A 13,001-nucleotide genomic window follows, 5' to 3' on the forward strand; every position below is an offset into this window, starting at 1 on the left:
AAATATCTAATATAAACTAAGTATGAAAAAATTTGGAAGACATTTTGCTAAAAGGGGTTAATTTCCCCTATGTATGAAGACTTTTGGGACACCTGTATATTGTAAGTTAGTTCAAATTGTATTTTGCACACAAATAATATGTAAAATGAAGAGAAATTCAAATCTGTGCTTCCTCTGTTTGAAACCTTCAGAGAGCACTGATCCAAATCATAACACAACATGTGTCAATGCAGCTAGAGCTGCTATAGCAAAAGTGTGGCATGTTTAATGCAGTCAAACAAGCTTCAGCCTGTCAGTGCGCTGTGTGTGTGTGTGTGTGTGTGTGTAAGACTTAATTACACACAGAGAACATTAGCCCTTAGGCTGCAGTAACTGTGAGGTTTGAGGTTGAGGGGAGAGGAGTTTAAAATCTACAAATGTGTGCCTGCTCCTCCTTCATGCCCCTTAACAGCTATTTGTGTGTGTGTGTGTGTGTGTTTGTGTGCGTGTTAATGCGCCATACACACATTGGGCGGAAACAAGCCCCTGCATGACACCCTATTCGTGTTGAGAGTAAACTCATCAGTGTTGTGTTACTGAGTGTTCCCTGGGCACTGATGCCAGCTCGGCTTCTGTCTGATCTTAATTCCAGCATGCTGCATAATTCCACACTCGTATCTCTTTCATGCAGCTCTGTCCTGAAATCCTAGCATAACACCTAATTACACTTTTCTCTGATGAAGACCTCTGAGCAGGCTGAGCTGGCGTCTAAGGAAATGCAGGCACGCACACGCACACACACACATCCTCTCTGCGCTCCACTGGCTGGTTTTCTTAACTAAACCCTGTTGATACAGCCCCATATCCTTTATCCCTCAAGGCCACAAAGTGAAATGGTGTCTATTGGTAGGATAGGGCCTGATGTCTTGTCCCAAACCACACAGACACACTGTCTCTCCTCTTCAAGCAGAATTAATGCAGCCTCTACATCCTGATAGTCATAGGCTGCCCAGTACAAACAAATGAAAAAAGCCAGAGATTGTAGGAAAGACAGAGAGAGAGGGGCATCAGTGACACATCCTAACTGGCAAAGATATGATAACTCCTGCTTTTGTTTAGTCAGCCTGTGATTTTTGGGATGAAGCTTGTTTGGACGGGATTGGGGAGGGCTATGCTTGTGTCTGTGCACTTCTCAGGTCATTAATATAGAGATTGATATAGAGTGGAAGGAAAGATCTAGAAAAGAGGAAGAAAGTTTATAATAGTTTGTTGTTTTTTTTTAAATCCTACACACATTGAACCAATGCCATACGGACGTTTATCATGTGACACATAATCATATGACTGCTCAGAGTGGTTCACAGACTTCTCACATAAGGCATATTTCGACACAGGGAACTAAATGGTTATGGATTTACTTTGACTGTAAATAACCACTGTAACCTTTTCCAGAACCTAGATTTTCTTCTGGAAGGTCAGATGCATTTCCACTAAAAAAAACAAGGCTAATTTTAGTTTGAGGAACATATACTCTTAAAAAAGCATCATTTAGCACATTAAAGATCCTTTGTTTGTGTCTGGGGGAACCACTGGAATAGTGGGTTTCCCTTTCAGAAAAGCTTTCAAGTAGAACTCCTTTACAAAACTTAAATTGTTTCTTCGACCACCCACCCCACCACCCCCACCACCCAATTTCTACCCCATTTGGTAACCTGCCAATTCCCACCCACCAGCCAGCTTTTCAAACTACTGCTCATGCTACATCACAGAGCAGTGTAACATCCACCCTCTGTTCATATATGAGATCACAGATGCCCACAATTGACTAGTGCCACTCAGAAAGTATGCCATTCCTCCAACCCAGGAAGCATGGCACTCTCCGGACGAGAGGGTGAACTTTTCTGTTGTGTTGTTTGGCAGCCCTACAAAACTAGAACTAGCCCAGGAAGTCTTTTAGTTCTTGATTCTATGTCGGTACTTTTCCACAGAACAGGAACTGCTGTGCTGGAGCCTTTCATACTAACCACTGCTGATTGGTCATACGTAATGTGTACCCGTCATAGCAGTCAATTACTAAAACCTGGTTTATATCGAATGTGATGGGACATGGGCAACATTTCCTAAACTGGATGGTTTTTACAGACGTGAGGGTTCAAAAACATAAGCAGGTTCAATCAGGTGTTGCTGGCATGTTGCTCATTGTAAGTAGCAAATGTAAGAAGCGAAAAAAAAGGCTTCAAATGGCATGTGTGTTGTATTAATGTTAACATTATCTCCACACAACAAAACAAACGCAATTATGGGCAATAGATTGAGCACAGTTTGCCATGTTGATGTGCTTTTACAGCACTGAAATGTCAGATCAGTATTGATTCACTTTTAATGTTCCATGCAGTGGAAATGTAAACCTGGATCTGTGTGCTTTGCATTCAGGAGAGTTCTCGAACACTTCCTAACACAGTTCCTCAGGTTAAACATGCCTTTATGCAGTTCCTGGCTTGTGTTTCCACTGCACTGCAGACACCAGGACTATAATGTACAACAATATTAAGTGATGTAAACTGACCAATGGTTACAACATTTCAGCAGATATGGCCACACATGTACAAACAAAACTTGTACACTGATATAAAACTTTAGTAGAGCTAGTAATCTCCTCTCTTAGATAAACACTGGATATTTGGAGGGATATCCATTCTGTGACGCTTGTGTTTAACCAGTTAGCAATGTTCAGTACAGCAAGCTCTAAACTTTGAGTAGTCTGTGGTCAAGTATCTACCAACCCAATAACTGTGCCTGAAGTTCCTGAGGTTCCTAACAAAGTAACTGCAGTGGAAACTCACATATAGCCTTACCTTCTTAGGCAGGCATGGAGAAAAGTGTTGGCCTGATGGTGACACTGACCTCTTTTGGTCTCTCTCTCCTGCAAAACCTGGATGCTTGAGAGGATGTGGATGCGATGGAGTCGACTCTGAACCCCCAACTCCAACAAGTCGATCTCTGTCAAGTGCAACAGGTCCTACAGGGAATAGATGGATGGTATGGAGTTATTGAAATCTACCTGGCACCATGCACCACTTAGACCTGATCACTGTTTTTGACACTGCTAAATAAGTGAGTTAAGCTAGTAGTCTGTCATTACTTCCATGTGTCCTGCCTCCCTGACTTTGAGTTCCAACAACAGTAAATTCTTGCAGCCTGCGATAAGGAAAAAAAGGTTGCGGCTTTGTTTACGAAATGCTCCAACTATCTTTGTTCCCTGGTGAGACAAAACAAGAGCAGTTTAATTGTAGGTGGTAAGCTATTTTCTGCTGATTAGCATTTACAGAGCACATGTCTCAATGCTCAGGCATTCACACTCGTACACAAACAGCTGTATATCCAAACTAGTTGAATCAACTATATACTTTTGGTTTAAATTATGAATTTTGAATTGTACTAACCTCATGACTCTTTTTAATACAAATTCTAAATCCAAAGAGTCTTATTATTTTAATTCCTGCAAGATTCCTACAAGCTTAAGTACATCATAAGATTACGTGTGAAAACACTTGCACTTGGTCCCACGCTGTGTTTGTAGGGTTTGTAATAGCAAAGTGGTGCGGTGACCTGTACGTGCTGTTGATCTTATGCTGGAGAAACAGATTTATGCTGCATTAGCCTCATTGTGCATCTTATCTCACAAGCCCCATGAGTCCCCTCACAACCCAGCTGAATTATTTTTTCCCTCTCATCATGCCTTGTTTTTTCAGGCTTGTTTGGTTAGAAAAAGAAAGACAGTAGGAGCAGATAGTGTGCTATGCTGGTAAGGGTCCATTGTGTATTGGTTTTCTTCCCAGATCACAGCCAATTTTAACAAGCGATGATTAAAACCAGCGTCAATCCAGCATGCAACTCACACTGTTTCTGTGTAGTCAACATTGATAAAGACACTTCAGAAGCACAATGGACAATGAAATTATTAAGTCTGTTTACTGCCTTTTAAACCTACCATATAAAAATGCAAAGTTGGCTCACCAGCTTGTTTGGTGATTACTTTTGATACTTCCATAATTTCAAGCTTGTACAGTGTCGCTTTCAACTCTGTATGAGTATAGTAATATAAAGTATATATGCTGGGGTGGAAGGTAATATATATATTTATATTTAATATATACTTATACTTTACTTGAGTGTTATTGAAATTGAATATTTGTACTCATAATGTAATTATATTTCCATGAAAAAAACATTTTACTCAATTTCCATTTAAAGCATCCAATCAATTTCATCAATGTAGAAAAAACTATCAAGAATCATTCCTATTTTGCCATCTGCTGCGATCTCATGCTACACAATGTAGTTACAGCTACATAAAGCTATTGCACTGTAGGTATCTGTGTGCATCTGAATAAGGACAAGCCATTGGACTGCACTGTAGAACCTGAGGATGAGCTCCCCTGGCCCTACCTCAATAAAATGTTTTAATATGCTGGAGTATGCAAAGACTCGAATAAAATGAAATGGGTCTACATTGCTTCCACAGAACACATCAACTCCATCTACTTTGAAAAAGCATGTTTTGCTAATTTACCATTAACTATATTTAACTAAGCCTGTTTTCTTTGCTAATGCCAGGCTAGACTAGCAACGATTCCAGTAGTCAACAAAAATTGGCTGGCTATTGGTAAATATTGGTTATGTACATGATTTTATAAAAACTGCATAGCATCAGTCATGCATATAGCCAGGAAACCTATAAAGATTGAATAATGATTGCAGGAAAAACAGTGTAGTTGCTTATAGCAGTTTTAGATAAGTAATAAAAGTTAGTTTTCACTTGAAAACATGACATTATTTAATTTCATCGATTAAAAAGCTTTTACTTTTTTAATACTTCAGCATATTTAAAAGTAACAATCTTTTTACTTTTGGTACATTTTGTCTGGATACTTCCACCTTTAATTGAGTAAGACTTTGACACACGATCTGTACTTTTAATTAAGTATAATTTCTCACTACTTATTCCAACCCTGTATGTACATGTATGTCTGTGTACTGTATATATGTGTTTGTTACAAGTCGAGGTTTTCAAGGTGAACAAGGTGACTGCTTAGACAGATGCATTTCAGTATGTGGCCAAAGTTTGACACTGCCCAGTTACTGTTTAGCTAATTAGCAGCAGCAAGGCAGCACTCATTAATGCTGGACTTATCACAGGCCAAGCTACGACCTTGTCGTGATCAGTCTTTACTCCAAATCGCTTTTTCAGATTCCATAACCTAAACAGGGCATTGGTAATATATTAGCTTAGAGTTATCACTTTCACTTTGCTATCAAGAAACTGGTGGAATGTTTTTTTTCTCTGTCACTAATCTTGGGCTTCTCCCTCTCCTCTTAACCATCCAGTAGCTGCTGCATGTGCTGCGCCTGGCTAAATTGGCCATACAGGACAGTTATTTCCACAAGAAATAAGTAAACTAAGAAAACTATGCCATGTAATCGCATACTTGATCATACTAGCCTTTTTCACCACTAGCCTTTTTCAGTTCCTTGCTTCCTGTACTGTTCAACATAAAATACCAGTTATATTTTGGCAACACTGTGGCACTGCTAACTAGCATACTAACTAGTTAATTAGTTGTAACTAATGCTACCTCTCCAGCACTGTGTAATTGATATCAACAATTTCTAACAAGTTAGCAAATGCCAGGGTAACTATTGCATTGTGTAAGTAAACCTAGTAGCAAAATGTGCTAGGAAGATCCTGCTACTTTGCTGTGTATTTAAAACCAGGAAGCAAGTTTGGTAGTGCAAACAGCACACATTTCTATTTGTATCCAGGTGAAAATAGCATCTGCTTTTCTTCTTTCTCCCTGTCTGCTTCCTGCAGTAATGGATCAGTAATGGGCATTAGCACTTTGCTTCTTGCAGGCTCTGCTATGTGGTGCTGCAGATTCATTACAGAAGTGATAAGATGTCCATAAATCAGCTGTGCTTTTATCTAGAGTTTAACAAACAGCAGTGTAAAATTACAAAATGGGAATCTTTAGTTGTCAGTGAATAGAGGCTTATCATCTAAATTGTAAGTTAGCTGTGTTTTAAAAACGTTCTCTTTGATGCTCTGTCTCTGTGGATAAATTGTGGTGAGGACAGTAAAAGGTTATTCAGAGAGTTTAACGTAAATTGTTAAGGCGAGAAAATATTTTTTACAAGGGCATTGTACATAGGCCACCTGGTCCTCAGTGTAAATGTGGACATGTGTCTGTGTGTGTGTGTGTATGTGTGGTGGCCAGATGGTAGAGGCTAATACATCATACATCAAAATTTACTGCTCAGCCTCTGCATTTAATTGGAGTCTATTTAAAGTGACAAAAGAAGAAGAAGAAGAGTTTATGTCTCGCTTCAGTACTACCTGAAAGATGGAACATGACTTTCATTAAAAAACAGTGCCATTTGTCAAAAATGATAAGCAAAGGTCAAATACGGGTTGTATTGACTAGAATGAGTGACTAACTGCACCACAGACAGCAGGTGACAGACATTCCCTCTCCTGCTAAAAGTGGCCCTCTGACTCAGACTCAGAGGAAGAGTACTGAGTGAGCCATCTTTCAGCATTGCCTGGGGAAAAAAAAAAATGCTTCCCTGTTTTTTGTCCAAAACCTGTGACACAGTACAGGACCCAACAGCATGCCAGGCCTTACATGTTTTGCATGTTTTCACAGTTGCACCTTATTTCTTGACCTGTGTCCATTTGTACTGTCACACTAATTTACTAGAAATGTGCAGGCTGATGTAGGATACAGTAACAGGGTCTACAAGTGATTATGTCTTTCAAGTGAGCAAAATCTTGACCATTTTTTCATTTGTCTTAATGAATATGCAATATGTACAGTTTCTACCTTAAACTGAAAAGTACAAGGCAGTCTCAATAGATTAATTTAGCGTATGTTATTTACGAAACCAAAATAATTACTAATTACTTAATAACAACTCATTTTTTAATGAACTGCATTTAAGTGTTGGTTCTTCTCCCTAGTTTGCACATGATGTCACACAGTCTCTAACTGTTTTTGCAATTTATCAGAATAGACATTACAAATTAGCAGTATTTATCTAGGAACTCTAAGAGTTCAGTAAATTTTGGTTGCGTATGAAAGTTATTTTTGAACATGTTTACTGTCCAGGCAGGGACGGCTGGTATACATGTGCTAGCAAGGCAGAGCCCCACTGTCTTTCAAAGATAAAAAAGACATCATGATAAGGTTGTATTTTTGGCCTCCACATCAGATAATTTGCAGTTAAGAAACGTCTTAAAGCGGAATATTTTGATTTTTGTGAGAGCAAATGCAACAGTGCAGCAAATGCTCACGAGAAAAAAACACACAGGATAGTATGAAGATACAAGGCTGGGGCTGATTTCTTCCTAGTCCAGAGTGTAGATTAATGCAGCCTATCAGTGACAATCATGTGAGATGACTCCAAACAGTGAAACATCCCCTAGATTTGATCTCTATGTCGCTGATGACAGCAGTGATTGAGAAGGCACAACAGAAAAACACAGTCACAGGTGTAATGAACACGAATGAGGTGGATTATTTACTCGTTCATCCTTTCTTCCCCAAAATGTCTGTGGATGAGAAACTAAACATAAATAGACTTCAATGAAAGTACAAATTACACAAAAGGACAGATGACAGAACCGTAAAATTTAATGGTTTCTGGTTCAAATGAAAGGTTTACAACTTTTCTGTTCACTTTTTTTTTTTTTTTTTTTTTTTTTTTGCTATTTTAATAGTTTAATTGTGAAGCTGTTGATAAATATTAGATTTTAGCCCTGCCACCTAATATCACAACCGAAATCACTGTGAGTTCTGGGGCTCTCTCCAAGTAAACTTTGGGTGTGGACAGCACCATGTGTGAAAGTGATCCACTCCGAGTACTGATTAATATGACTGTTTAAAGCTTCAATGTGGTAGGAGAAGGCAGGTTGTGGTTTGCAGAGGAGACCATATGGAGCAAAGAAGGCATTCAAACACAAGTAACTACAACTGAACTGAAAATCTGAATTATTTTTGTAAATGTAGGCAGCTTGATCCAAAACACTGAACACTAGTTGAATAAATGATATATCAGTTAAATATGCATTGATATGACTATAAGGGGATGTTTTATCTTTAATGTTGCAACAATCGTGCATACAGTAGGAATGACGTGTGAAATCTAGCCACTGTTTGGTACAAATTGCAGTGATGATGCCCTCTCTGAAACAAGTCCAGAATTTGTCCTGGATATGGACTTGAGTTTTCTGTCCAAGTGGGAAAACGTCCTGAGATGTAACAACTATGAAAACCAACAGCGTATGATTTTCTTTCACATCAATGTTACAGCAATTATCCATTCACTATAAATCTCCTTCTTGGGCCTTATCATGAACCTCTCCTCCTACTTCAAGCCCTGACACTGCCAAGACAAACAAACTCATTGAACTTAAACACTTGTGCTTTTGTCTCAATGATGGCTGGGTAGAATGAGCTCTTAACACAGAGAATGCCAAAAAGGAGCTGTAAAGCATGTGTTTGTATGTGGGTGTATGTGTCGGTATGTGTGTGCGCGAGATGAGGTCGGCCAGTTCTGCTGCTTGCTACTGTTTACGATCTCTGGATGGCTCCATCATCACAACAGTGCATTCCAACAGTGAGCGAGAGTTCACTTTACAGGTTAAGCTCAGGGCTATAGTGAGATGAACGAAGATTAAGCAGACAGGCAAAATGGCAGGCAAAAGATGTCTGTCAGTCTTGAGTGTTGGTTGCTGATGGACTTAATGACATTGAACAAAGACTTGCTGCCAGATTTCACTCATACTGGGGTAAGCTAGTTCTAAGCTCTCTAGAGATAGCATAGAAATCGAGCTAGACCTCTGCAGGGTCTGGTAGTAAATAGTAAACCCTCATAAAGATAGTATTCCCTAGCCTGCATATGTGCACACGTGTTTGCGTGTGAGTTGGATGGAGAGATAGGACCTTCCAGCTCTACAGTTTATGTGAAACCTGCTAGTGTTTATGATCTCTGGATAGCTCCATTCCAACTCAATCCCACATATTATTCTGGGCCAAACATAGTTGAATTTAGGCACAAAAAGAAGTAGTTACATAGGATATAAAAAGTCACACCCTTACAGACCATTATAGAAATTGTATGTTTCTGTGATGTAAAGCCAGAAATCAAGATAAAATCATGCCAACAGTTTTTAGATTAATGTGACCTTAAAACCAACAAAATTCAAGAGAACAAAAAAAAAATCTAATTATTAGGAAAAATAATTCAAATAAAAAACAGATAACACCCTGATTGCATAAGTGTCCACCCCCCTACTAATACATTGTGGTAGCACCCCATGCATTTATTACAGCAGTACATATTTGTAAAGAAGTCTCTATCAGCTTTGCATACCTGGAAATTTTGTCCTGCTATTCTTTCCAAAAAAAAGTTGCTCCTTCACAATGCCAAGCAATCTCATCTGCATCGCACTCCTTGAGTCATTCCACTGGTTTTCTATGGGATTGAGGTCTTTGATCTTCATTTGCCTGAAGCCATTGCCTGAAACCATTCCTTGGTTGACATGAATGTGTGTTATGCATTGTTATCATGTTGTAAGGTGAAATTCTTCTTCATCTCCAGCTTTTTGATACTGCCAGCAGGTTTTGTATCAAAATAGCTTAATATTTGGAACTGGTCATTATCCCATTTATATTGACTAGAGACCCTGTCCCAGCTGAAGAGAAGCAGCCCCAAAGCATGATGCTACCACTACCATGCTTCACAGTAGGTATGGCATTCTTTGGATGATGAGCTGTATTGTCTTTTGCCAAACATATCTTTTAGGCCCCATTCACACCTGGCATTAACATGCATTCTGGGTGATTGGATGGTAAGTGGTCAGCACTAAGTACAGGTGTGAACGGGGTCAAATGTGTCTTGAGGACACATCTCAAGGACACACTCAAACCACATTCAGAGGTGGTCTGTAGTGCATGTGGCCACGTAACATTTGTAGCGTGAACCTGAAGGCGTCTCAGTGCGTCCTGGACAAAATAAAATACTTAATCATTGCAAGAGACTGTGATCAAACACGTAAAATTTATAATCATTGTGAGAATGTTTGGAAATTGGTGAACGATGCTATAACAGCAGAGTTGAAAGCAGCTGCTGTTCGTAGCTTCTTTCGGTGTCTCATCTCCTGTTCATTTCTAAGTTTCATTAGCAGACCATGTGAGCAAAATGTTTGAAACAGTCCATAAAAGAATATAAAATAGGATTCATGGGATGTTTCACCCTGAAAATAAATGCAGCAGAAGGCTGATGTAATAAATGTGCACAACACCATTTGTCCTGCAGAAACGATGTATGAAATCCGAGTGCAAGTGCTCACAGGAGACATTTTAATGCCAGGTGTGAATGGCTTTGTGGCCATTTGTGATCGAATCACTTGAGAGAGATGTTAATACCAGGTGAGAATGGCGCCTTAGAATCAAGGCCTAAAGATCTCATCAGACTGTAAAATATATTTTGTAAAAATTAGACAGGCTTGGGTGTTCTTTTCTTGGGAGAAATTGCTTCCTACTTGCTACCTTACCCCATAGCCCAGATATGTGCAGAATATGCGAGATTGTTGATACATACAAGGAGTGGACACTACCTGCAAGAAATTCCTACAGCTCCTTTAATATTGCTGGAGGCCTCTTGGTAGCCGTAAGTTTTCTCCTTGTCCTTTCATCAACTTTGGAAGGTTGTCCTGATCTTGGCAATGTCCCTGTGATGCCACATTTTCTCCACATATTGATTAAAGTCTTTGCAGTGCTCCATGATTCATCCAATATCTTTGATATTTTTATATGTCTAACGGCTGTGGCTAACTCTGAGCACAGCTACAGCCTGCATTATAAAAGCGTGTGCACATTTATACAATCATGGTGTTATGTTTTTTTTATTCAATTATTTTATATTATTTGTTTTTCTCTTGAATTGTTTTGGTTTTAAAGTCTCATTAAAGATAGAAAATATGGTATTATGTATTTGATTTATCTTCTGGCTTTACATCACAAAAACCTGCCATTTCAATAAGGATGTGTAGACTTATATCCATTGTAAATCGCAGTGGCAAAAATGAACCAAATGTAAGCAGTCAAATTCAAGGTTTTTACAGCAATAGGAAACCTGAGTGCAAAATGGCCCAAGTCAGGCTGTGGCTGTGGTCTGTCAGCCAGATTCGGATGAGTTAACATGGAATGTGCCAGTCCACCACAGTATCGTCCTGATAAAGATTGCACAGAATGTGTATACCTGTGTACATGGAGCTTTGAGCATCTCACCTCGACTCCATCATATTCCTCATCAAACAGTGTGCAGTACTGCGGTAGACCAAGCTGCCTAAGCCATTTAGAGATGGACAGGTGCTTCATGGTGGATCCTTCACCACACACACCCTTCTTCTTCACACAGCCTGCAGCCTGGAGTCTGAGAAAGGGTTAGAATGTTTACAGTCATGTTAAAAGTTGTTTTTGTTAGGTGTAGGTGAAAAAGAATGATGTTCTGTTTAGTAGTAAGTTGATCAAATATAATTACAATACAAGAACATAGGAAATGCAGAAGGGTTAAACTACCGGAAAAGCTGGGAGTTGTATCTGCAGTGTTAACAGGAGAGGCATTTAAAGGTGGATCAGAGAATTTAAAGTTGGGACACTTGTTTATTTACCTAGTTCTCTTTCCATCTGGGCAGTTGTTTCCCCCAAAAACCATTCCCTCAAAGTGCACCTGAATGCTAATGCAAGAGAAATATGTGAAAAACTCTGGTCTCTGTAGCTCCCCAGGCTCTATAAACAGGAGGGAAAAAAAATCAATCATGCTATTCTCAATTCAGAAATCTCTTTCTCTTGCATTAGCATTCAGATATGTTTTGAGGGCATAACTCTTGGTTGGGGGAGAGATATTGCTGACTATACCTTTAACTGTACAGTCAACATAAAGTATGAGAGGTAATATAAAAGCTCATCAAAGGCTATTTTAGGGATTGAACTACAAAGATTGGATTTATGCCCAGACAGGGTAAATGATACACACCATGCTTTTACTTCACCTAAAATAGAAGAAAAGAGGGCTGAGGTTAAAACTTGTCTCTACTCAGTCAGAGTGGCCATAAGAGGATTCTTAAAACCCACACAGAGACCATGGCAATGTCATCAATGTTGTTTCAAAAACACTCTCATCTTCTGAGAACACATGATTATGCTAAGTGGCCTGAAATTCTGCCCTCATATGTGTTTGTGTCTATGTTTCAGTATCTGAGTATGCAGGTATGTGCGCAGGCTCCTGCTGACAGCATTTTTAAATTACAGATTGATGGTGCTTAGCTAGACACTAATCGCTTTACATACTAGCTTTTGTCTGTCTAATAGATGGATTCTGACAGGTTTGCATTTCTACTGTGTTTCTCTTCCGCACTCCAGGCAATCAGCTGTCACGTCAATAGAAGGTTTCTTTTACATAAGACATATTATGTTTGGAACTATTAGCTTGTAGGCCAAAGACATAAAGCTTTCATTTCCCAACCTTTCCCATGCACTGACACAAATCACTTTTTACACAAGCCTTCAACCACCAAAAATGCTGAGGAACCATTGCATTAAAAATGAAAAAGTTGCAAAATGTGTTCTTATAACTTGGCAGGATGTGCAAGGTGGCCATTATGGTTATGAGATAACTCTATATATATATCTGTGTGTGTGTGTGTGTGTGTGTGTGTGTGCACGCTAGTGGACAATTTCACCTTGGCAGCTAGAAATGCTTCATCCAATGTTCTTGGCTACAGAGCCAATTTCATAATCCATCACATGCACAGATAATTTATAGACATTATAATGGTGTGATCATCTAAAACACCTGATTTAACTCATTAGGTGATTACTTAACCCTTAACAAGCGGAATCCAGAGTCAGACCAAGGAAAACCCAAAAATGTGCATTGCATGGAGTCCCCAGGAACAG

The 13,001-nt window shown here is 39.2% G+C and overlaps 1 protein-coding gene across 3 annotated transcripts in view; it reads right to left on the reverse strand.

Annotated features, from left to right (window-relative positions):
• bcar3 (BCAR3 adaptor protein, NSP family member) overlaps positions 1–13,001 on the reverse strand; it is a 76,029-nt gene that overhangs the window by 55,224 nt on the left and 7,804 nt on the right. For 2 of the 3 annotated variants that reach the window (XM_034306689.2, XM_026918933.3), the window contains exon 1: positions 2,884–2,998. Coding sequence is in view for 1 of the 3 variants with exons in the window: in XM_053236514.1 (XP_053092489.1) it covers positions 2,884–2,998; positions 11,331–11,420 (205 nt within the window). In the remaining 2 variants the exon portion in view is untranslated. Of the gene's footprint in view, positions 1–2,883; positions 2,999–11,330; positions 11,476–13,001 lie in introns of those variants that run through there. The other variant, XM_053236514.1, reaches the window with a different exon arrangement.

This window comes from Pangasianodon hypophthalmus, chromosome 8 (genome assembly GCF_027358585.1).
Source record: "Pangasianodon hypophthalmus isolate fPanHyp1 chromosome 8, fPanHyp1.pri, whole genome shotgun sequence".
Lineage (NCBI taxonomy): Eukaryota > Metazoa > Chordata > Actinopteri > Siluriformes > Pangasiidae > Pangasianodon > Pangasianodon hypophthalmus.